Source organism: Haliotis rubra, unplaced genomic scaffold, assembly GCF_003918875.1.
Source record: "Haliotis rubra isolate DU_JTF1 unplaced genomic scaffold, ASM391887v1 Scf243, whole genome shotgun sequence".
Classification (NCBI taxonomy): domain Eukaryota; kingdom Metazoa; phylum Mollusca; class Gastropoda; order Lepetellida; family Haliotidae; genus Haliotis; species Haliotis rubra.
In genome coordinates, this window is record NW_025766481.1 from 465,479 (window position 1) to 492,350 (window position 26,872).

The following is a 26,872-nucleotide window of genomic DNA, read 5'->3' on the forward strand; positions in this document are numbered from 1 at the left end:
GCTAATGACAATATATTCAAGTATTGTTTTGTTCATATTCAACCAAAATGTTCCCACACAACTATCAATATCTTATGTGGTTTGCTCCAATAAACAAACACTGAACTTCATCAATGATTGCACCACTACAGTACAAAATGAGATTGTGTATTGTCTCTTTTTTGTAGTAGACAATTTCTATTTTTCCCCTGTCTGAAGCATAATTATTTTTTAAAACACTTTGCGGAACAATCAGTTTGTTATGTTTTTAAAAACTCCCTGCAGTCACCAGTTTAACACAAAAGGAACTGCAATCACACTCCAAAAAATATTTTTTTAGTGATTGGTGATTTAATATAGGGGTGGATGTGCTGGTTGGAACTGTATCACATTTTGCTGAAAAAACAATTGCTGATAAGTTATATCATCTATTTTAAATATTATTTTGGCATCAAGTGGTGCCTCCGTTTTGCTTGATTCCCCTTTTTCATCTTCACAGGAAGTTTTACTTGCTGTAAACTCGGCTCGTATTGATACGGCCTAACATCCATGTAAAAAATTAGATGGGGAACATGTTTTACTGCTTCAGAATCCATGGTCACTGTCAAGTAACATTAAAGAAGAGGCCATCGGCAATAGGCACAAATGATGTCATGTCACGTGATACCCGCTACTGCTCATTAACTGTCGGGTGTTTCCGTAATAGGCGGAAATACAAGTGCGTCTTTTACGTGTTTATTGTGATTTTATAAACTTTTTTTATATATATCTTAATGATGGAAGATGGTTTTTAGAATGCTTTTACCCCTACAAAAAACAACAACTTTTACATTAGTATTCTCCTTTAAAGTTTTCACTGAATAAAAGTGAGAAGAATCCTTTGAATATTGTGAACAAATTGTTATGTATGGTGTTTTGCAATTTACCAAAGTGTAGGACAGTTTTATGATAGTTTCTGTTAGACAACCTTCAGTAAGATTTGTCTTGTGAGTTTGGCACAGGTGGGTTAAGCTTCCTTCCATTCCTGGGCGGGTTCGAATCCCCACATGAGTTCAATGAGTGAAGCTCATTTCTGGTGTCCCCCGCCGAGATATTGCTGGAATATTGCTAAAAGCGGCGTAAAACCAAACTCAGTCAGTCAGTCCATTCCTGGGTAGGTGAAATATGACCTACTGTTTATCATAATGGATTGCAAGTATTGTTGATGTAATCTAGTGCTCATCCTCCAACACCACTGTAAAATAATGGTAGTTAACGTGGTAAATGCATCCCATAATTCACTTGATTAGCATGTCAAAGTGGCATATAGCCAGATTTTCTCCACATCCTCAACTTGTTAGCATGTGCAGAGGCTCCTGAGTGAAGCCACTTTCCAAACAGAATCCATATTGATCTTTGATGTATGCAGTTTTTTATTGCCTGGTGTCACTGTAATGGAGATCTATGAAGACTATTGATTCAAGGGACACTTTTTGTCCCTCATGCAAGATTTGCTCTCATTTGCTGCTGTTACAAATTTCCCACGACTTAACGGTCAACCTCCCAGTTTCCCCATTTCTTCCCCCTCCTCGAAACAATCAATTTACTAGCATTTATTTACAAGACAACTAAAAATAGCATGGTGGTGGTTGTGGTAGGAGCATGGTGGAATGGGAGTTGTTGCAGACGATGTGGTTATCATAACTGGAACATCTCAGTGACCAGGAATCGTGGGTAGAATGGGTGAGGATTTCTGGGAAGCTATCCGGGATTTCTTGAAGGACTGGACGGTAAGGAATGGTTGAACCGACATTATGATCTCAGTCTAGGAATCTCCCACTTGTGATGGACTGTAATGAGACTAGCACGAGTGGTGTCCACACTGCTACTTGATCTGTAATAATAGGAACACTTGTAGCAGATTATCACCACAAACTGGGTTTGGTTTTCACACGATCCAGCACCATTCACACAGTTTTTCTCAATTCCACAAGCCTCGTCTCCAGATGTGAATTTCTAATGGGGATGGCGTCTTCCCGATATCACCTCCACCTTCTGGTGTGGATGCATTATTCAATAAGATAAGTCAGTATTGGGTACCAACAGCTCACAGGGTAATTGATCTGACACTGTGTTATGTAATTGTGGAGCTTGGTAAAGGAGGGGCCTGGGAAATGTTTCAATGTAATGGAATACATGACAATATTCATTCACATATTTTTAGCCCTGTATGGTTGACAGTTGGCAGTCTGCTCCTCCTGGTGGGGTTTCAGGTCTGCTACTGATGGTGTAGTGAAATGCTTATAATTCAAACAGACTTCATCCATCACTTTGTAGTTTGTTTGCTGATGCTGTAGAGAAATAATTCTGACAATTAATTGAAGTCTGTAGTTGCCTGATTTTTCTCTATCTGTTTGAGGTGTCCATTGGCTGTAGTGCAGTCACTAACATCAAAGAAAATATTTAAGGTACTTGTTAATGATTGCAATCTATGATGAACAAACTAATCATCAGCATTAAATCAAACTGCAAATGTTAATCCTGACACTGCAAATGGGTAAACACTCAAAGCGATAATGACATTTTAATATTACAAGCAGAAAGTATCTTAAGAAAACTATCAACAAATTTACTCAAGTGGAAGTGACAATAATCTTGCCTGCTTGCTCAGATTTCAGTGTCCTGGGCCATGTTGCACAGAGCCACCTCAACAATTATTGCAACCACTGTTAAAGTATTTGAGTTACTGTCATCTTTGCACTAAGATAGTTTGTGCAACAAGGCCATGGACAGAACAGGTAGTACTGTGCAGGATCAAAACTAAAAAGCGTCGTGTTCTTCACTAGTGACTGGGGTTCATATTCACATTCTTTTAGGTATATTGCATATGTTTACATATAGGTTTGTATTATGAAGATGCTGTAAGGTCTTTGTGTTATGTTAAGATAATGCAAAATCCTGCAATGCTTATTGTGTGTATTTAATTTCTATAGGTACGCAGTGTTCTGAGAAAGTGTGGTAGCAAGTGTTGTACTCAATGTGATTGTTAAACTGCAGCTACTCTCAGTCTCCTGACATGCTGCAGCTACCCCAGTCTCCTGACATGCTGCAGCTACTCCCAGTCTCCTGACATGCTGCAGCTACTCCCAGTCTCCTGACATGCTGCAGCTACTCTCCAGTCTCCTGACATGCTGCAGCATGCTGCAGCTACTCCCAGTCTCCTGACATGCTGCAGCTACTCCCAGTCTCCTGACATGCTGCAGCTACCCACAGTCTCCTGACATGCTGCAGCTACTCCTGACATGCTGCAGACTCCTGACATGCTGCAGCTACTCCTCAGTCCTCCTGACATGGTGCAGCTGCAGCTACCTCCCAGACCTCCTACTGCAGCCTCAGTCTCCTGACATGCTGCAGCTACCCACAGTCTCCTGACATGCTGCAGCTACCCACAGACTCCTGACATGCTGCAGCTACTCCCAGACTCCTGACATGCTGCAGCTACTCTCAGTCTCCTGACATGCTGCAGCTACTCCCAGTCTCCTGACATGCTGCAGCTACTCCCAGACTCCTGACATGCTGCAGCTACTCTCCACATCCTCCTGACATGCTGCAGCTATGCTGCAGCTACCCACAGTCTCCTGACATGCTGCAGCTACCCACAGTCTCCTGACATGCTGCAGCTACCCACAGTCTCCTGACATGCTGCAGCTACCCACAGTCTCCTGACATGCTGCAGCTACCCTCAGACTCCTGACATGCTGCAGCTACCCACAGTCTCCTGACATGCTGCAGCTACCCACAGTCTCTCCAGATTCCTGACATGCTGCAGCTACCCACAGACTCCTGACATGCTGCAGCTACCCTCAGTCTCCTGACATGCTGCAGCTACCCACAGTCTCCTGACATGCTGCAGCTACCCCCAGACTCCTGACATGCTGCAGCTACCCAGACTTCTGACACAGTCTCCTGACATGCTGCAGCTACCCACAGACTCCTGACATGCTGCAGCTACCCTCAGACTCCTGACATGCTGCAGCTACCCACAGTCTCCTGACATGCTGCAGCTACTCCCAGACTCCTGACATGCTGCAGCTACTCCCAGACTCCTGCTGCTCCCGGTACTACAGGAACCTCTCCCAATGGTTTGAGCCACAGCACACCATTATGATTATTGATTCTTCAAGTTCTGAGAGGTATAACTCTAGGTCCATCTGGCATTTGAGTCTGGGATTACTGTACACTTGGTGCACATCAATTACTACTTCACATGTTTTGTTGGGTGAACCCAAATACTTCCAGCAATAAACGATGCAACCTTATCATTATAATCAATATAAAGATCATGCAACGATGGCACTTGGCTTATGATCAGACTATTATTCAAAGTTTCAGCAGCTAATGTTTGGCATTTGATTGTGAAAGTTGTGGTATCCACAAGTTGTTTATGTATGGTCCGTTGTCTAAGTTTACTGTTGGTATAGGATTAAAGGATTGTGTGTTCCGCTTTATGTCATTGTGCATTAGATGTTGAAGTAAATGCTATGTAGTCGTGTGGGTGGTAGGGGCCATTAGCAATTACTAATAAAACACTTGGATTATTCACTCCAGATGGCAATGTTACTTATTTTTGTATGTTGAATAAAATAATAATATTTCTTAGATTTTTCCATTTTGGGTATATTGATTTTTGATAGTCTTGGATTTTGTAAAGAATGTAGTTGAAATATTTGGTGGATTTGACAGAAGTGATGGTGTTTGATTGTAAAATGTTGGTGCCAGTCTCTGGAGGGACGGAATAAGCAGGAAACAGACATAACATCTCGTCAAAAGATTTGCAGACTGTCAGAATGATGTCCAAATGTGGAAGATTAAATAGTCAAAATCAAAATTACAAATAAATCCCACCTTGGCTAAATATGGCATCCATGTAACTGTGTTGTGTTAGTGGTGGAAACAAATGCCTCGTCTGTAACAACCACTCTAATGTTTCACAAGGGACGTGTGTGGATGGAATGCAGGAATGTTTCTCCTAGTCATTCCTCCAATTCTGAAATGCTTCACAGATTACTTTCTGTGAAAATGGCCGTATGTAGTATTTGTTGTTGACAAGGTGAAACGTGTGTCTATCTTCAAAAGAAGACATGAGAAAGTGTTGCAGACAAGTGTTACTTGTGCTGTGGGACATGTAGACAGTGACAGACACATGTAGCATGCTGAGTGGACCAGTGTGTTTGGGGGCTGGGAGTTCTATCACCACTGTCTGTAGAAATCTTTGATTTCATGGTACAGGGAAACCATGTCAACTTAGAATTAGGTCCTTAAGTTCAAACCATGTCAACTTAGAATTAGGTCCTTAAGTTCAATCTTTCTCATTTGATACATTGCTTATACAACACTATATGGCTTTATACAACACTATATGGCTTTATACAACACTATATGGCTTTATACAAACACTATATGGCTTTATACAACACTATATGGCTTTATACAAACACTATATGGCTTTATACAAACACTATATGGCTTTATACAACACTATATGGCTTTATACAAACACTATATGGCTTTATACAACACTATATGGCTTTATACAAACACTATATGGCTTTATACAACACTATATGGCTTTATACAAACACTATATGGCTTTATACAAACACTATATGGCTTTATACAACACTATATGGCTTTATACAAACACTATATGGCTTTTATACTATATGGCTTTTATACAACACTATATGGCTTTATACAAACACTATATGGCTTTATACAACACTATATGGCTTTATACAACACTATATGGCTTTATACAAACACTATATGGCTTTATACAACACTATATGGCTTTATACAACACTATATGGCTTTATACAACACTATATGGCTATATGGCTTTATACAACACTATATGGCTTTATACAACACTATATGGCTTTATACAACACTATATGGCTTTATACAACACTATATGGCTTTATACAACACTATATGGCTTTATACAAACACTATATGGCTTTATACAACACTATATGGCTTTATACAACACTATATGGCTTTATACAAACACTGTGGCATTTTAAAAACATGATGTGGCATTATACAAACACTATGTGGTATTATACCTACACTATGTGGTATTATACCAACACTATGTAATCTTATATCAGGACTATGTGGCATTATACAAACGCTATATGACTTTATACCGGAACTATGTGGTCTGAAACCAACAATATATGATATCTGTCTTATATAGTATTGTATCAGCCTTATATCAACAATGTAAGGTCTTATGTCAGTACTGTATGGTCTCATATGGTCACCGTTTCGTATACTAACACAATATGGTGTTTTTGGCACTATATGATCTTATATCAGCACAATCGCCTTGCATCAGCATAATAGGTCTTATATTGGCGGCCTGACTATATATGTTTTTCATTGATGTCTAAAGTTGGAACTATGATTGAATTGGAACCATATAAAAGCGGTTTAGTCATTTACATAGCAGCACTTGCTTTGAGAAATAGTCACGTGCAGTTTTAAATTCATAATAAATAGGATATTCATTGTTGTAACACCACTCGGTCAAACATATTAGTTCTAACCACAAGATGAGATAAGGGAAACAGTGTTTTCATCAAATCAACTAAACATCTTCTATGTAATGGCCTGTAGGACTGCTTTTAGAGCTGCCTGCTGTGACAGACATACCTCATATCAGTGCAGAGCTGTCTTCAGCAAGCACATCTGCAGCACTACTTTATGTCAGTGCTGTCTTCAGCAAGCACATCTGCAGCACTACTTTATGTCAGTGCTGTCTTCAGCAAGCACATCTGCAGCACTACTTTATGTCAGTGCTGTCTTCAGCAAGCACATCTGCAGCACTACTTTATGTCAGTGCTGTCTTCAGCAAGCACATCTGCAGCACTACTTTATGTCAGTGCTGTCTTCAGCAAGCACATCTGCAGCACTACTTTATGTCAGTGCTGTCTTCAGCAAGCACATCTGCAGCACTACTTTATGTCAGTGCTGTCTTCAGCAAGCACATCTGCAGCACTACTTTATGTCAGAGCTGTCTTCAGCAAGCACATCTGCAGCACTACTTTATGTCAGAGCTGTCTTCAGCAAGCACATCTGCAGCACTACTTTATGTCAGCTGTCTTCAGCAAGCACATCTGCAGCACTACTTTATGTCAGTGCTGTCTTCAGCAGCTGTCTTCAGCAAGCACATCTGCAGCACTACTTTTATGTCAGCTGTCTTCAGCAAGCACATCTGCAGCAACTTTATGTCAGCTGTCTTCAGCAAGCACATCTGCAGCACTACTTTATGTCAGCTGTCTTCAGCAAGCACATCTGCAGCACTACTTTATGTCAGAGCTGTCTTCAGCAAGCACATCTGCAGCACTACTTTATGTCAGTGCTGTCTTCAGCAAGCACATCTGCAGCACTACTTTATTTATGTCAAGCTGTCTTCAGCAAGCACATCTGCAGCACTACTTTATGTCAGAGCTGTCTTCAGCAAGCACATCTGCAGCACTACTTTATGTCAGAGCTGTCTTCAGCAAGCACATCTGCAGCACTACTTTATGTCAGCTGTCTTCAGCAAGCACATCTGCAGCACTACTTTATGTCAGCTGTCTTCAGCAAGCACATCTGCAGCACTACTTTATGTCAGAGCTGTCTTCAGCAAGCACATCTGCAGCACTACTTTATGTCAGCTGTCTTCAGCAAGCACATCTGCAGCACTACTTTATGTCAGAGCTGTCAGCTGTCTTCAGCAAGCACATCTGCAGCACTACTTTATGTCAGAGCTGTCTTCAGCAAGCACATCTGCAGCACAACTTTTCAACTTGGGCCTTGTATGAAGCATGCTGCAGCCAGCAGTGCACATCTAAAGTAAATAGTAAATATATGCAATGGTCTTTATTGCTGGGTTATGTAGCAATTCATTAGCTTTGCGATGCTTGAAGTTTCGTTGATGGCCAGCTTTATGCTGTCTACCATTAAGTCACAAACGTGTTGGCCTTTACTTGGAAATAAGAACATGTGTCATCTGTTATTTACATGTTAAAACCTATTAAAAACTATTTCTTCTGCTTTAGTTCATTTTTGTCACATTTGAAAGTAATTCCAAGGAGGAATGAATTATTTTGGCCACACCAGATCTGAATGCTCATTGAGTTTACAGTTATCTCCCTTAGTCCGTGAAGCACTGAGCAGCAACTGATATTACCCAGAACTACATACCTTTGTACATAAAATCTGCTTGACTTTCTTGAGTGCCAATATGCTATCAGATGAAAAATTAGTACAGTCATGTTAGTTTGCATACAAATATTTATTATAGTTGACTATTCATGCCAGAGCCATTAAAGAAAGTATATTGAAGCTTAAAATGATTTTAATGGTATATTTTTATATTAACATTTACGCTTCTCATTTGGTGATGGACCACTCAATTATGCAGAGAGTGTTTGAGAGGGGTTTTGCCTTCCACCAAGACTCTCTGCCCAGTAAAACATACAAGCTTGACTGAACCCATGACCAGGAAATACTCATGCTGGAGTAAATTACCCTCTCAGGAGGCTTGGTCCTAGTTAGCTCAAGTTGTTCAGGCCACAACAAGTGATTCCCTTGTGACTCAAGTTGAAAACGTAGATATAAGAATCATGTAATGAGACATTTGGTAATGGTGGTTTTACAGTGACCTTGTACATACACTGAAACATTGCATGGCTGAAGTAATGCCATGTAGGATGTGATATTTTGAAGGGGGAGAAACATTTACATTTTATCAGTGTCCTCGAGAGTTGTGTGTGTCTCAGCAATCCACTGGGTCAGTGAGGCAACACAAGAGGTGGAGGGAGGGAGGGCAGGCAGTGTACGCCAGCAGGGAAACTGATCCGCAAGTAACTGTATCAGGATCTGGAGCATTAGACAATATGTGGAACCATTAGGTCATGTGTGCTGAGAGGTAAGATTTAATAAGATTTCATGAAGTGGTAGTTGTATATCTACATGTATGGGTCATAGAGATGACCACTGGTGTTCAGATATCTACAGGTATAGGTCATGGCTATGTCTTCGTGTGCACTTCTGCTTCTACAGATATACATCATTGTTAGCTGTGGTCGGCAGATCTGCATCTACAGATATACATCATTGTTAGCTGTGGTCTTCATATCTGCATCTACAGATATACATCATTGTTAGCTGTGGTCTTCATATCTGCATCTACAGATATACGTCATTGTTAGCTGTGGTCGGCAGATCTGCATCTACAGATATACATCATTGTTAGCTGTGGTCGGCAGATCTGCATCTGATATACATCATTGTTACAGTTAGCTGTGGTCGGCAGATCTGCATCTACAGATATACATCATTGTTAGCTGTGGTCGGCAGATCTGCATCTACAGATATACATCATTGTTAGCTGTGGTCGGCAGATCTGCATCTACAGATATACATCATTGTTAGCTGTGGTCGGCAGATCTGCATCTACAGATATACATCATTGTTAGCTGTGGTCAGGCAGATCTACATCATTGTTCTAACATGATTAGGCAGATATGCATCATTGTTAGTTGGGTGGTCGGGCAGATATGCATCTACAGATATACATCATTGCTGTGGTCGGCAGATCTGCATCTACAGATATACATCATTGTTAGCTGTGGTCGGCAGATCTGCATCTACAGATATACATCATTGTTAGCTGGTGGTCTTCAGATCTGTGGTCGGCAGATCTGCATCTACAGATATACATCATTGTTAGCTGTGGTCGGCAGATCTGCATCTACAGATATACATCATTGTTAGCTGTGGTCGGCAGATCTGCATCTACAGATATACATCATTGTTAGCTGTGGTCGGCAGATCTGCATCTACAGATATACATCATTGTTAGCTGTGGTCGGCAGATCTGCATCTACAGATATACATCATTGTTAGCTGTGGTCGGCAGATCTGCATCTACAGATATACATCATTGTTAGCTGTGGTCTGCAGATCTGCATCTACAGATATACATCATTGTTAGCTGTGGTCGGCAGATCTGCATCTACAGATATACATCATTGTTAGCTGATGGTCTTCAGATCTGCATCTACAGATATACGTCATTGTTAGCTGTGGTCTGCAGATCTGCATCTACAGATATCAGATCTGCATCTACAGATATATGTCATTGTTAGCTGTGGTCTGCAGATCTGCATCTACAGATATCGTCATTGTTAGATGGTAGTCTTCAGATCTGCATCTAAAGATATACGTCATTGTTAGCTCATAGTCTTCAGAGCTGCATCTAAAGATATACGTCATTGTTAGCTCATAGTCTTCAGATCTGCATCTACAGATATACGTCATTGTTAACTCATAGTTTTTAGATCTGCATCTACAGATATACGTCATTGTTAGCTCATGGTCTTCAGATCTGCATCTACAGATATACGTCATTGTTAGCTTTGTGGTCGGCAGATCTGCAGCTACAGATATACGTCATTGTGAGCTCATAGTCTTCAGATCTGCATCTACAGATATACGTCATTGTTAGCTCATAGTCTTCAGATCTGCATCTACAGATATACGTCATTGTTAGCTCATGGTCTTCAGATCTGCATCTACAGATATATCTGCATCTACATTACATCATTTAGCTCATAGTCTTCAGATCTGCATCTACAGATATACGTCATTGTTAGCTCATAGTCTTCAGATCTGCATCTACAGATATACATCATTGTTAGCTCATAGTCTTCAGATCTGCATCTACAGATATACGTCATTGTTAGCTCATAGTCTTCAGATCTGCATCTACAGATATACGTCATTGTTAGCTGTGGTCTTCAGATCTGCATCTACAGATATACGTCATTGTTAGCTCATAGTCTTCAGATCTGTATCTACAGATCATTGTAGCTGCTGGTCTTCAGATCTGCATCTACAGATATACGTCATTGTTAGCTCATAGTCTTCAGATCTGTATCTACAGATATACTTCATTGTTAGCTCATAGTCTTCAGATCTGTATCTACAGATATGTGTCATTGTTAGATGGTAGTCTTCAGATCTGCATCTACAGATATACATCATTGTTAGCTCATAGTCTTCAGATCTGCATCTACAGATATATGTCATTGTTAGATGGTAGTCTTCAGGTCTGCATCTACAGATATACGTCATTGTTAGCTCATAGTCTTCAGATCTGCATCTACAGATATATGTCATTGATAGCTCATAGTCTTCAGATCTGTATCTACAGATATACGTCATTGTTAGTTGGTGGTCTTCAGATCTGCATCTACAGATATACGTCATTGTTAGCTCATAGTCTTCAGATCTGTATCTACAGATATACATCATTGTTAGCTGGTAGTCTTCAGATCTGTATCTACAGATATGTGTCATTGTTAGATGGTAGTCTTCAGATCTGCATCTACAGATATCGCTCATAGTCTTCAGATCTGTATTACAGATATGTCATTGATAGCTCATAGTCTTCAGCATCTACAGATATGTCATTGATATCTACAGATCTGTATCTACAGTCATTGTTAGCTGGTAGTCTTCAGATCTGTATCTACAGATATACGTCACGTCATTGTTAGTTGGTGCATCTTCAGATCTGCATCTACAGATATATCTACAGATATATGTCATTGTTAGTTGGTAGTCTTCAGATCTGCATCTACAGATATACGTCATTGTTAGCTCATAGTCTTCAGATCTGTATCTACAGATATACGTCATTGTTAGCTCATAGTCTTCAGATCTGTATCTACAGATATACATCATTGTTAGTTGGTGTTCTTAAGATCTGTATGTACAGATTTAGGTGATATTGAACTGATGGTGTTCAGATCTATATCCACAGGCCTGTATGTACATTTGATGGTTATTTACTCTGATTCTGGCATGTGTTGTGGTCCTTGCTTCAGTATAGGATGAGTGATTTTTTATGAAATCATTTCCATTATATTTAAGTTGGTTTTGATTAGGTATGACATAAGGCAGAACATACCTGCTTAGTAAACTTGCTCAATGACATAATACTTAGGTGAGTAAAGTGACTGAAATACGCACATATTTGAAAGCAGTGGGTAACGAAAAATGAAATTCCCACTCAACATTCATAATACCCCTCCAAAAAAATACAGTGGGTACAGTACCCACATGAGCTAAATCTTATCTGGAGCTCTGCAAACTGTTAAAACAATCTATAGTTAATCAATGAATGTCCTGTGTTTCAAGGTGTTAATTAGAGAAGGTCACATATCTTCCTGGTTTACATCTGTTCTAATGGTGGGTGTGAAAGCATCATCTCTCTCTGAACTGTGTGACTCAAAGAAAGGCCTGTGGAACAGTGTGTTCTTCCATTCTGAGTGGGTATGCAGCCTTTTGTCAGTGTGTGTGTGTTTTCATGCCAATCCCAGTTCAGCCGACATCGGAAGAATGTACGAGGATAGAAAGTTTGTGTGACTTGTTCATCACTACCAGTGTTATTCCCCCAAGGGCTATTCTCTGTTTATGGTTTTCAGATTTATGTTTTTAACGCAATAACTTGTATGTGTTTATCTCAAACGCCTGTCAGACCATGACTGTAGGAGCTCTGTTTGATCTATACACATGGGGACGTATAATGTAAAATGTGTCTAAATAGCTTATTTGATGTCCATTTCACTGCATGTGAGTATTTGTTTGGTCACACATCGCTGGCATGTCAGACGTGGTTATCAGGTGGATTTAGTAATTAGCTGTAAGACAGGATAGATTGTGTTTAAATGTGATCATCGTAAGTTTGTCTTTTGATCTTAAAGCTACAAAGCAGCTGAAATATTACTTTAATTAAACTTTGACAATGGGTACACATAACCCAATGTTATTTGCAAGCAAATATTGCATTGCAGAAATACAATTTTGTTCACTAAGAATTGAAGTGAAAATATGTGTGCATGTTACTGATGGACGTCATTTGTGTGGTTGTAGTGTGTTCTATATATGGTCCTGTAGAACAATGGCTTGCTGTCAGAACACTGTCATCAAGTCTAGCTTGTTGAAGCTGCCACATAATGTGGCCATTATGTAATTAACAATATTTTGCACAGCATAGCTGACTGACGGATCTGGCTGGCCACAACAATGTCGCTGTAGCTGCAGATGTTCACAGTCCTCTGTGTTGTCAGATGCTAATTTAGTCTTGGGAGTCCAAACGCCACTAACACAAGTGATTTACCAGACTAATGGAGGCTCGCAAGGGGTGCGGTCCAATGGAATTGCTTGACATTTCAAAAACCTTCACTTCGGATATTCTTTGAATGTTGATTATTTTGATTTTAAACTGAAACAAATATGAATTTATTACCATATTTTTCCAAATCTTCACATTCAAGTATCAAATGGTACTCCAGATCTAGACATTGTAGTAATATCTGTAAGTGTCAGGAAATTGAAATGTTAACACAGCACCCCCAGTTAAGTTCTTCAGTCTTGTCTCATTTTGTCTTTGGCTTATTTGTAATTAAAATCTGCATTGATGGGGAAAAGCACAAGCAAGAGAAGGTTGCCTGATTGGTTAAATACTGTATGTAATGTGAAGTTGAAGTAGCTGTGACCAGGAGAGCTATTAGGTGGTGGAACATCGGGAGGGGTTGGTAGGCAAGTATATGGAGCAGATATATTCTTACTGCCTTAGCCACCGGGAGGTAAGCAGTTTATCATTGCGTAACAATCTTTGTAATTGCTGATTTTCTGATTATGAATGACCTTTGGGTTGTTGTTTTTTCTGCATCTAACAGTTTACAAGACTTACCAATTCATCTTTTCAGCATTAGTGAAGAAAGTCAGTAATGCATTATTATGTTGTCATGGTGATTTCATTATCAGTTTGTTATCACTTCTGGGAAGTCAGTTCCTGCATCTAAAAGTGAAACTTCTGTAATTTGTTGACCTTTCACTACATGTTTCTCTTTCACACTGTGATGACAGTACATAGTTGTGATCTATCTGAACATGAAGCAGGAGGCTGAGGAGATTCTTACTTAAAAAGTTATAACATTCAGAAATTCAATGAGAGTTGACTTCCTGACAATTCCTCTGACCAGAATGTTACAAGTTACCGATTTTCTGGTTATAACTAGTAATGCCTTGATTCCCAACCCCCAGCTGATTCTGGTTAAAAGGTAAATCATATAACTAAATGAGCTAATTGATACAAACCTCACCTTTGAACAGTCATTTCAATAAACTGCTCTTTCATTAATTTCCCTGCTTTGTGTGAACCCATTTATACAAGCTGCTTTTCTGTGTTTTGTATAGGAAACCCGATACTTCCGCTTGGTCTCATGTATTGTGCACACAATCATATGTGCTGTTTACAACCTTAATCATGTATTCAAAACTTGTTGTATTGTTTTTCAGCTCCTGGCAGAGATCTCAGAACTCGAGGAAAGTTTTGAGGCTGTAGAGGGCACTGAGACGGAACAGCATCGAAGTGCTTCTGCTAGTCCTGTCAAAGTTGCTGAACAGCCAGGGGGGACAACTCCACGGCGGTTGCATAGGAAGAAGTCAGGACGTCGTAGTTTGAGTCTTCCAAGTGGGACTTTGTCGTATGGGGATGTCAAAATCACATATGTTGATGGACACTTTGTGGCAGAGCCACCTAGTGCTGAACCAGAGACAATCCCTCAACCCTACACTGGAAGTGAGAGTGCCACTGTCAGCACCGGAGGTGTACCAGCTACAAGCTCCGAGTCAGTCACTGATGTGAACAGCAACGAAGACACTCTATCCATTCTGTCAGACCTGTCCATAAGAGATGAACTGTTGTCCTTGTTAAACCAGCATTTAGTGGATAGTGATGTGTTCTACAATCAACCGCTGGACTGGAACTGTAACCATGTGGGGAGTGACTCCTCCTCACATTCTAGTCAGAGCAGTCTGGCTATGATGCCGGCATCGTCCACATTACCACGGAGAACCGGTCGTGACAATGACGGAAATCGTCCAGTTTCTGTAGATGATATACAGTTATTTAGAAATGCATATCTACAAGAACAGTGTGAAGGTCAAGGTGACAATGAAGGTCAAAGTCACACAAGGAACTACAGTTTCCGAGAAGCTGTAAATCAGGACTTATTGTTGTCTGATCCCAGGAATGGTCGGAGAAGGCTCTCTGTTCAAGACGATAAAAGTGAGAGATCAAGATCAAAAAGTCCAAACTTTTTCCAAAGAATGTTGTCTAAGCGAAAATCATTCTCAGAAAAAGTGGCAAAACTACCTCAAGATGAGGGAACATCCAGAAAAGACACTTCGATAGTAAGACGTATGTCATTAAAAAGTTTGTTCAAACGAAAAACACGGAAAGGTTCAGATGAACCGGACAGTCCGCCAATTGCAGCTTTCCTTAAAGATGAAGACATCGGTGCTATCAGTTCATTACCAAACTCTCCATTTGTGTCAAAACGTGTACAGAGAGTACAAACAGACCCACACATACAGATTCGAAGGCCAGTTCAAAGATGTCCTGATGAATCTCAGTCAAGCATGAAATCACCACCCCTCAGCCAATCAATCACCAGGAGTGGCTCCAGGCCTGGTCTAACTCGACCAGACGTTCCACCCAGGCGAAGACAGAGCTCTTCGGGCTCCATGAAGCAAGGTTCATTACCAGATAGGAGTTCTGGAGAATACAGTATATGTGAGTTTGACATAGGAGCAGATGATACACTTACACCACGATCTTCGTCTCCGTCCATAGTTGACAGTGAGCGGGACGCCACACTCCCTGCATCTCCACATTCTGGGGACTTTGTCCAATCTGTTGCGGTGCATCCAAATAGGTTGAATCCTCGGCGTGATCAGATGTCCCCCCCAGGAATTTGAAAAACTGTCAGGAAAACTTGTACGAGGGGAGATAACTTCAAGCAACAGCAATGACAGTGGAATACAACATGATGCTGTTATATTGTCCAGCTGTGAATCCCTCAAGGTAAGATAGCATTCCCTTTTAGTTTCCTTAAGAGATGCACATCATCATGGTTGATACAGGTCCATCCATCATATACGAACACAGGTGAGTTTGCTGGACAAGTAGAGTAATACATTGCCACTAATACAGGTTCAGGTCCACCCTGTTTGTGGGTTACATAAACCCACATCATACTCAGGTCCAGGTCCACCCTGTTTGTGTGTTACATAAACCCACATCATACTCAGGTCCAGGCCCACCCTGTTTGTGTGTTACATAAACCCACATCACACTCACACCCTGGTGTTACATAAACCCACATCATACTCAGGTCCAGGTCCACCCTGTTTGTGTGTTACATAAACCCACATCACTTCCACACTCACATGTACTTCTTTATTACGGTGAATAGTAGGTTTAAAACATTGGAATATTTGATTTACTTTTTGTTACAGTCATATTACAAAAAGTCAAAATATCTAACCTGACATTATTGCTGTATATAATTGTATTCTATGTGTTATAATTGATCTAGTAAACATATACCTGTAACTGAGTAGTCACATCTGTATCAATGATTTCAGGCTTCCCTTTTATCATAGCAGTAGTACATATACCTCAACATAAACCTCAACATAAACCTCAACGTAAACCTCAACATAAACCTCAACATAAACCTCATCATAAACCTCAACATAAACCTCATCATATACCTCATCACAAACCTCAACATATAACCTCAACGTAAACCTCATCATAAACCTCAACATAAACCTCATCATATACCTCATCACAAACCTCAACGTATACCTCAACGTAAACCTCAACATAAACCTCAACATAAACCTCAACATAAACCTCATCATAAACCTCAACATATACCTCATCGTAAACCTCAACATAAACCTCAACATAAACCTCATCATAAACCTCATAAACCTCAACGTAAACCTCAACATATACCTCATCATAAACCTCATCATAAACCTCAACGTAAACCTCAACATAAACCTCATCATAAACCTCATCATAAACCTCATCATAAACCTCAACGTAAACCTCAACATAAACCTCAACAAAAACCTCAACATAAACCTCAACATATACCTCAACATAAACAATGGAAATAGGTTGTGAGTATTGTCATACTTGGATAAGTGTACTAACGTTGAAATTCAAAATGAAAATGCACTTCATGTAACAGCATTAAGAGGGATTTGAACTTGACAAAGAAGATTCTAATTACTACAGTTAAACAAACAATGGCTTCTGTTATAATTAGTGAATAATAGGATGATTATCCTTATAGCTAATAATAGGTTGATTGTTACTTGAGTGTGACTCGTGAGATGGTGTTTCCTGACGTAGACTGTAGCAGTGGTGTATGGGGACTAGGAAGTGTCTATGTATAACAGCTCCACTGTGCATTCTTGGCTGAACCTGTCACCACCCTGCAGGGAGCCACCAGCAAGTATGTAGGATTGACAGCTGTCAAATGAAACACTACCCAATTAGGGGATAAGAGCACCCCAAGCAAAAATTATATCAGTCAAAGCAAGTATTAAACATGTCAGGAAGGATAGGTAGCTCTGAGAAATCGCCAGATTCAGTAGGTTGATAAATAGTAAGCAAGGGTACATTACTTGGTAGCGTTTATCTTTGTATATAGCCTTTGAAACATGCATTGGATGTGAATTGTTCCTGTTGAACGATATAAGTAAATCTGTTGCCTCGATGGTCCTGCTGAGAATATCAGACATGCCCATAGTTTATGCCAAGATGACCTCAGGAATGCTGCATTGTGCAAATCTGTAAAGCTGATTAGTGATTAATGTCCTCACTCTATGATAACGTGTGAATATTGGCACTGTAGCTAGTAGGTCAGGTACAAAGGAAGATACACTGGTCATATCATTATGAAGAGTAAGATTAAGTCATCTTGTATTTACAAATTGAAGAAAAAGTTAAACACTCTTGACATGGATCTGCAGACTTCCTCAAGTATAAGTTGCTAAATAACTAAATATGTGTGAATTTTATACTGTTGCTTTTCTATAGGGTGTTTGTTAACATATGCCTAGCAGAGAGTCACTGTGATTAGCAGCCCCTTCAAAGGAAATCATAATAGTCTGCTTCAATCATATAATTGTCTGCAGAGTTGCATCCCTTGGTCATATGACTGTCTGCAGAGTTGCATCCCTTGGTCATGTGAGGATCCACTGTTCTGTCTTTACTTCCTGTTTGATCCAGATTATGACCCTTGGTCTGTCTGCTTTGTGCAGGCCTGTGTGGTTCACAAAAGTGATACATGCTCATTATCTGCTCCACTTCAGGATTTCTTCCCACAAGGCCCCCACTCGCCATGGTGCCCTTCTGGTCGGCATCAGTACCAATGTGTTGCCAACATGGCTGTAGCTACTATCACGTATATACACATACACTGAGTGGCTGAAACAGCATTAACTTCTAATTTAGTTTCCTGAATTAATCACTGCAGGAAACATTTGCTGTTATTATTAGAAAGGAAAGCAGCAAATGTCAAATGTTTTCATGTGAAACGTTGACATTATCAACACAGCCAATACCGAATGACCTGATGGCTTGCTTCATAGGATAAAGCAGCATGCAGATATGTAATAAACTATATCGGATAAAGCAAGGCACAGATGTGTGATAAGCTCTATAGGGTAAAGCAATACCCAGACGAGTGATAAAATATATAGATAAAGCAAACCACACGTGTTATAGACTATATAGGATAAAGCAAACCACTGATGTGTTGTAAACTAAATAGGATAAAGCAAACTAAATAGGATAAAGCAAACCACTGATGTGTTGTAGACTAAATAGGATAAAGCAAACCACTGATGTGTTGTAAACTAAATAGGATAAAGAAAACTAAATAGGATAAAGCAAACCACTGATGTGTTGTAAACTAAATAGGATAAAGCAAACCACTGATGTGTTGTAAACTAAATAGGATAAAGCAAACCACTGATGTGTTGTAAACTAAATAGGATAAAGCAAACCACTGATGTGTTGAAGACTAAATAGGATAAAGCAAACCACTGATGTGTTGTAGACTAAATAGGATAAAGCAAACCACTGACGTGTTGTAGACTAAATAGGATAAAGCAAACTAAATAGGATAAAACAAACCACTGATGTGTTGTAAACTAAATAGGATAAAGCAAACCACTGATGTGTTGTAAACTAAATAGGATAAAGCAAACTAAATAGGATAAAACAAACTAAATAGGATAAACAAACCACTGATGTGTTGTAAACTAAAAAGGATAAAGCAAACTAAATAGGATAAAGCAAACTAAATAGGATAAAGCAAGCTGAATAGGATAAAGCAAACTAAATAGGATAAAACAAACCACTCATGTGTTGTAAACTAAATAGGATAAAGAAAACTAAATAGGATAAAACAAACCACTGATGTGTTGTAAACTAAATAGGATAAAGCAAACTAAATAGGATAAAACAAACCACTGATGTGTTGTAAACTAAATAGGATAAAGCAAGCTGAATAGGATTAAGCAAACTAAATAGGATAAAGCAAACCACTGATGTGTTGTAGACTAAATAGGATAAAGCACCACTGATGTGTTGTAGACTAAATAGGATAAAGCAAACCACTGATGTGTTGTAGACTAAATAGGATAAAGCAAACCACTGATGTGTTGTAAACTAAATAGGATGAAGCAAACCACAGATGTGTTGTAGACTAAATAGGATAAAGCAAACTAAATAGGATAAAGCAAGCTGAATAGGATAAAGCGAACTACATAGGATAAAACAAACCACTGATGTGTTGTAGACTAAATAGGATAAAGCAAACTAAATAGGATAAAGCAAACCACTGATGTGTTGTAAACTAAACAGGATAAATCAAAACAATGATGTGTTGTAGACTTAATAGGATAAAGCAAACCACTGATGTGTTGTAGACTAAATAGGATAAAGCAAACCACTGATGTGTTGTAGACTAAATAGGATAAAGCAAACCACTGATGTGTTGTAAATTAAATAGGATAAAGCAAACCACAGATGTGTTGTAAACAGGAAACAGGTGAGACAGTAGGATAAAGATGGTTCTGGCTAACTGTAGCATGTATACAGGTTCTATACCCTGACAGCTTACATTAAGTACTGGACCACAGCCACCCTGACAGCTTGCATTAAGTACTGGACCACAGCCACCCTGACAGCTTGCATTAAGTACTGGACCACAGCCACCCTGACAGCTTGCATTAGTACTGGACCACAGCCACCCTGACAGCTTACATTAAGTACTGGACCACAGCAACCCTGACAGCTTACATTAAGTACTGGACCACAGCCACCCTGACAGCTTGCATTAAGTACTGGACCACAGCCACCCTGACAGCTTGCATTAGTACTGGACCACAGCCACCCTGACAGCTTACATTAAGTACTGGACCACAGCAACCCTGACAGCTTACATTAAGTACTGGACCACAGCCACCCTGACAGCTTGCATTAAGTACTGGACCACAGCCACCCTGACAGCTTACATGAAGTACTGGACCATAGCCACCCTGACAGCTTACATTAAGTACTGGACCACAGCCACCCTGACAGCTTACATGAAGTACTGGACCATAGCCACCCTGACAGCTTACATTAAGTACAGGACCACAGCCACCCTGACAGCTTACATGGAGTACTGGACCACAGCCACCCTGACAGCTTACATGGAGTACTGGACCACAGCCACCCTGACAGCTTACATGAAGTACTGGACCACAGCCACCCTGGCAGCTTGCATTAAGTACTGGACCACAGCCACCCTGACAGCTTGCATGAAGTACTGGACCACAGCCACCCTGACAGCTTACATTAAGTACTGGACCACAGCCACCCTAACAGCTTGCATTAAGTACTGGACCACAGCCACCCTGACAGCTTGCATGAAGTACTGGACCACAGCCACCCTGACAGCTTACATTAAGTACTGGACCACAGCCACCCTGACAGCTTACATTAAGTACTGGACCACAGCCACCCTAACAGCTTGCATTAAGTACTGGACCACAGCCACCCTGACAGCTTACATTAAGTACTGGACCACAGCCACCCTAACAGCTTGCATGAAGTACTGGACCACAGCCACCCTGACAGCTTGCATTAAGTACTGGACCACAGCCACCCTGACAGCTTACATTAAGTACTGGACCACAGCCACCCTGACAGCTTGCATGGAGTACTGGACCACAGCCACCCTGACAGCTTACATGGAGTACTGGACCACAGCCATCATGCATCAGGGAACCATCAATGTCTGAGTACTTCCTCTAAAGTGAATCAAGATACAGGTGGAAAGTCAGATACAAATACTAATTAGTAGGACTTTATCACATGTTGAGTATGTTGTCAAATAGGGATTGTTTTGTTAAGAGTGAAGAGCTTCATTATGAGACGTTGAGATGTCTCTGACACAAGTGACAGTAATGTTATGGCAGCCAGCTTCACTTTATTATGGGTAGACTTACGTCAAAGTTCAAAGCATGTCCAAATTCAATTGTATTAAGCCTACTCACAACATTAGTATGTAAAAGGATGACACTTATGTTGTCTGTCTGAAGTGGCCGGAGTAAACAAGTATGTGTTGATGAGTGCTGAGGTCTGTTTACCAGCACCAGCCATGAAGCATGGAGGCTCGGGATATCCACAAATATCTGGGTGGACACATGGACAGTTTACAGACACATGTACACTTTACTATGTGCTTGTTTTTAACTCGTCAAAATATTGGTTAAAGGGCTATGACAAAGTGCTGATAACATTATCTTTCTGAATGTTCATATTTCGTTAAACGTTATAGTGTAGCAGGGCGTGGAGTTGGCTTCGTGACTGCAATAACCTCTTTGGTCATGTGGACAAGGCATCCGACTTTGGATCAGAAGCATCATGGTTCAAATCCCAGCACAAGACTCGGAAATTTTATGGCAATACAAATATTGTATTGATTGTGTAGTATTGTATAGATCTTATATCAGTTATAATCCATTGTTAGATGGATGGACTGGGAAATCCATTGGTGTGAACTGAGACGGTATGGTTATTGTTCTTGGTTTCTCTCCAATATTTTCTCCCACAATAAGCAGCACAGTGGAAGTCTATAGCGGACATGCAGTGAGTGTGTGGAAACTGACGTGACCTTATGTATGCAGGTATCCCCCGACACGGCCACGCCCATCAACATGCCAGTGAAGCTGAGGAAAACACCTTCACCGAAGCAGGAACGTCCTAAATCGGACATCACAGTGCGCTGGGCAGACCTCCTGGAGCAGGTGAGGGAGACCAACGTCACCTACAGGAACGATGGGCAGGCAATACGCAAACGACCACGGCCAAAGTCAGATTTAGGTAAGTGAAGTGCAGCTTGTACTGCCACAAAGGTCAGTGCATGTGTCAGGTATATACAATGGTTCCAGTAAGTAAAGTACAGGATCATTGTGACTTATTTACTATCAAAAGTCAACAGACTGTCGATTAGATGTCATTGGGTAGTAATGTCTTCTGTGTCAAGTCAGCAGCACTATAAAGCCGAGAGATGACTTAAGTCTTTGACTTGGTTGATTGGCTGTGTTCGTATCCTGGCACCATTCTATCAACAACTAGTTTGTCTAACGAACTGCTGTGTGATATGGGTTGAGAACATGATGAATCCAGTGTAGATACATGAAGAACAGTTGAGGTTGCATACATGCCAGTTCTGTCAATGCAGCAGATATTGTACGCCTTAGTACTATAACCTGTAAAAAACGTCCACAGAAATATGTCATTAGACAGAGCTCCAGATAAGCTGCGTATTTGCATATAATACGCTAAAGAAAAGTTGAAATATGCAAGGAAAATAAATGCCAGCTAAAGAAAAAACACTAAATATTTATGTTTACGCTATGTTACGCTAAAATAACAATGCGTATTTACCCAATACATCAAAATCATGTTGCGTAGCGTATCAATTCATCTCAAAATATTCGCGATTACAAGAATCTTGAATAATTCTAAATGTAATTAAGATGCACAACTCAGATAGAATACCAGTCTTGGTTTGATAACCCTTCACTGCTTGGCTCATCTATGAATAGCGACCAATCAAATAGATGTTTTCTTTCTACGTGTCCTGTAAACAAATCCATAATGGTGAGCAAGCGTGGTCGAAAGCTTCCACACTCTCAAAGTAAAATATCTAGTCTTTTTCACGCTACAAACAGAAAACAACTTCATTAAAGGACTGCTATATGAATTAATAGGCAAGTGCTGTGTTTCACAATCAGAATCAATTGCCGGTGATATCTTAAATGAACTTCGCGGCGTAGCTAAGATACATAGCGCTCACATAAGTCAACTCTACTGTATGTGTATCTTAGCTATTCGCGGAAGTGAAACAACACGATGGGAACAAGGTTTTGAAAAGAACAGTTGCTACGTGGAAAATAAAATATCCATGGTTAATTTTGAAAAGACTTATGAGGTTATGTTGTAGTGTTACATGTCACTGTAAAACTAAACTCACTCACTCACTCACTTTTACACCAAAACGGATGTAGACTAAGCCATATATTATTTCTTACAGCACAAGTGGATAAAGCTGTATTAGCTATTAGCTATAATTTAGCATTATTAATTATTCATCTTTAACCTGGAGGTTTTTGTCTCATCTCTATTATTTAATAAAAAAACATAGCACCTCTTAAACTTATTATTTGAAATGATACCCGGATTTAAAAAATATGTTGGGTATCAAAAAGTGTAGATACCCACTTGAAATTGGAAATACCCACATAGTTTCAAAAGTATGGGTATCATACCCACATAGTCAAAAGCTTATTTGGAGCTCTGATTAGAAATACCCACGATTTAAGGTGTATGGTAATTTCTTTAGGGTAATTTACTGGCAAGGCAGTTCTTGTTATGAAAGACTGATTTAATTTGCAACAACTACCATAAATCACCTGGAGGAGTTGGGCACATGAGTTACAGAATCCCTGTCTGTAATACAGTAATGTCATTTCTGTCTGGCTCAGACAGCTGGAAGGTGAATAATTGATTCTGGTCAAACAGCTACTACAACAATGGGTGCATTGCTCTGCACTCCCTCTATGTCTCTCTGTGGCCCCCAAACATATGATTTCAATTTAAGAGACTTTCAGCTGTCTTGCAAGCAAAATGACATAACACTGTTACTATGGAAACCAAAATTTCAGACAAATCAGATCCAAGAACCTTAAGATGTGATTGGACCACACTTGCTTCCTTTCACAAATATATTCAGGAAGTTAGTCCATTTTCTAAAGGGTTGTCAGGAAGAAGACAACTATAGGAGTTGATTTTCCCAGATTTGTATGCATCTGGATGTCTTCTGTGACCAAATAACGATGCAGGAGAACAGAATTGATTCAAGGGAAGCAACTCCATGCTAACTGTAGGTCATTTGTCACTGCGCTGACATGGCACTGAGTGGAGAAAACAAGCACTAGTTAATAGTTCCCAGTGTGCTCTTGTTGGGGCTATTGGTTCTTATCAGTGCCAGATTAGGAAGAAACATATTGATTTTGAAATGTTTTCAGGATTAGGGTGTACTCTAATCTGAAGTTATTTTTGTTTGACTTTCACATTTTCAAGATACTATATTCCAATATTTTAAATGAAAGGAGGAAGAGATGTGTAAAGTGTAGGATTTAGTTGTACATAGGGCTGTGGATAGGGGAGGTACCTATCCTCTATCACTCAGCATTCATGATTGGTTTTCAGAAGATATCCTGTATGTTGATGAGGGTTTAGACGATGCTGATGCTGATAAGGTTGATGACGACCTGTTTGAAGGTAGCCTATAGCTGTGTCGCATTCTGTGTAAATGAAGCCAGCATACACTACCGCTCAATGGTGGTCTCAGTGACAAGCTTTATGCAGTGGCAGTTTCTGGCACAACAGTGTGACATTGAAATCAGTTTCAAAAACTAAATCACCCAAGAATGTTTGATAAGCTTTGATAACAATTCATTTTACTCATCGGTTGATATTTTTAATTTTTAATGAAAAGAGTTTTGTTACAACCAAATTTTCTGTCTTGTGTATGGTCACTGCATAGATAATTTGTTGCACAGAATTTGAGCAGCTATGATAAAGTATCCCATTACCTGAGTTGTAACAGACCAGTTTCACTGTTTCCTTCAGTTATTTTGTTGAGGTTGTTATGTATTAATCAATTGTAGCGAATACTGGTTATATTCTAGATGTAATCGCAAGTCAGTGTATGTTGTTGCCATACATGCTGTTCCACTAACCAAATTTCCCACCTGTTGTTGGTTTAACTAATCATTAATTGCAGACTTGTAGTCGTCCTACAACTTGATTTCATCGAGTTGTATGATCATTATGATTAGGGTGTTCTGATGTTGCAACCTTGTTGCATGTTATCAGTAGTTACATGATTATGCCGCACTTTTAGGAATGCATCTCTATGAAAGACAACTAGCAAACTATACCCCCTAAAACTGGGGCTGACTAGAATGATTGATTAGTGGAAATATAATTGATAGGAAGGATTATTAACAGTTATCAATATGAAAATTGTGACATTAATAATATTTTACATAAACATTTGTGATGAAATAAGGTATAAAATTACACATTAAACACAAACTTACATATTTTTTCTGTATAATTTTCAGAACACTGTTTTTATTATTAAGCAATGTAAAAATGTGTCTACACAGGACAGTGACTTGAAATATCTTGATTTCATTTGAAACCTTTTACATTTTTGCTCAAAGTTACTTCTCTGATATTTTTTATATTTAGTTAAATATTAGGCGATTAGGTGCCTGACTCTGAGGGTGTGAGTTCGAAACCCGGATGGGGCTCAACTCAAAAAGTACTAGAATTTGTACTTTACTAAGAAAGTGTAACATATGTTACATTTGACCACTTTCTAAATGGCATTGTGTAATCATAGTTAAATATTGTCCATCTCTATGAACTATATCAATATCCAGCCCTACCTATAATGCTTAGAGATGAATTATACAGTTACTGTATCAACTGTGGTTTAAATGTTGACTAGCTCAATGTAACTGAATAAAAAGATATCAGAATGTAGGAGGGTGTGCTGGTTCTGGACTTCAACGGAGCAGCTGCCTAGCGGTCGAACCTTTTGTTTGTGGACATTACATGATGTCATAGAGGTATGTCTGCCTGAGTCATTTGAGCAAATTGTTTTGCTGTGACAGGTAGGAAAATATGCAGTGGTCTCAAACTTTTTGCAAATAGACAGACTTGAGTAACTTGCAGTGATCAAGTTCTTGCAGAAATAGAGATTAAAACTGAAAGCCATCTATGAAGCTATTAGTATCATAGGGGGAAACGATACCCATTCCTCTGCTATTTATGAGGTTGGCAGAGTTTATGTGTAGGAGTGATAGGACTAAAGGTGAATGAAACCTGTCCTAGAAAGCCTTGTCACATCAGCAACACCAGAACTGATTCACAGAATCCATGGCATTGGTGCTGACCAACTTGCAAAACACTGAACATCATATGATTAGTTCAGTATGTCATTTCCAGGAGTGAGTACTTGCCATTATCCCAGGAAATTTGGCAGGGATGAGGAGGTATTTGGGAATTCATTGACTATTGTGTCACAGGACAAATATCTAGGACTTCAATCTGTTTGAGAGATCATTGACCATTCTACCTTACATATCATCACAGGACACATGTCTAGGACTGTTTGAGAGGTCATTGACCATTCTACATTACATATCGTCACAGGACACATGTCTAGGACTGTTTGAGAGGTCATTGACCATTCTACCTTACATATCATCACAGGACACATGTCTAGGACTGTTTGAGAGGTCATTGACCATTCTACATTACATATCATCACAGGACACA

At 39.7% G+C, this 26,872-nt stretch overlaps 2 protein-coding genes across 9 annotated transcripts in view; both read left to right on the top strand.

Annotated features, from left to right (window-relative positions):
• Positions 1 to 26,872, top strand: part of LOC124278889 (rho guanine nucleotide exchange factor 9-like) — a 115,712-nt gene that overhangs the window by 60,056 nt on the left and 28,784 nt on the right. For 4 of the 8 annotated variants that reach the window (XM_046714675.1, XM_046714677.1, XM_046714682.1 and 1 more), the window contains exons 1-3: positions 15,826 to 15,955; positions 22,138 to 22,333; positions 24,728 to 24,799. In XM_046714675.1, coding sequence (XP_046570631.1) covers positions 22,168 to 22,333; positions 24,728 to 24,799 — 238 coding nt within the window. In that variant the 5' untranslated portion in view covers positions 15,826 to 15,955; positions 22,138 to 22,167. Of the gene's footprint in view, positions 1 to 14,385; positions 15,956 to 22,137; positions 22,334 to 24,727; positions 24,800 to 26,872 lie in introns of those variants that run through there. The other 4 variants (XM_046714678.1, XM_046714679.1, XM_046714680.1 and 1 more) reach the window with 2 other exon arrangements.
• Positions 20,479 to 21,249, top strand: LOC124278913. Its single transcript, XM_046714744.1, has one exon. The coding sequence runs from the start codon at positions 20,479 to 20,481 to the stop codon at positions 21,247 to 21,249; it is 771 nt and encodes a 256-aa protein (XP_046570700.1).

Bases quoted from the DNA above. Each gene is read 5' to 3' on its own strand.
- LOC124278913 (XM_046714744.1), top strand. From the start codon at position 20,479: ATGAAGTACTGGACCATAGCCACCCTGACAGCTTACATTAAGTACTGG.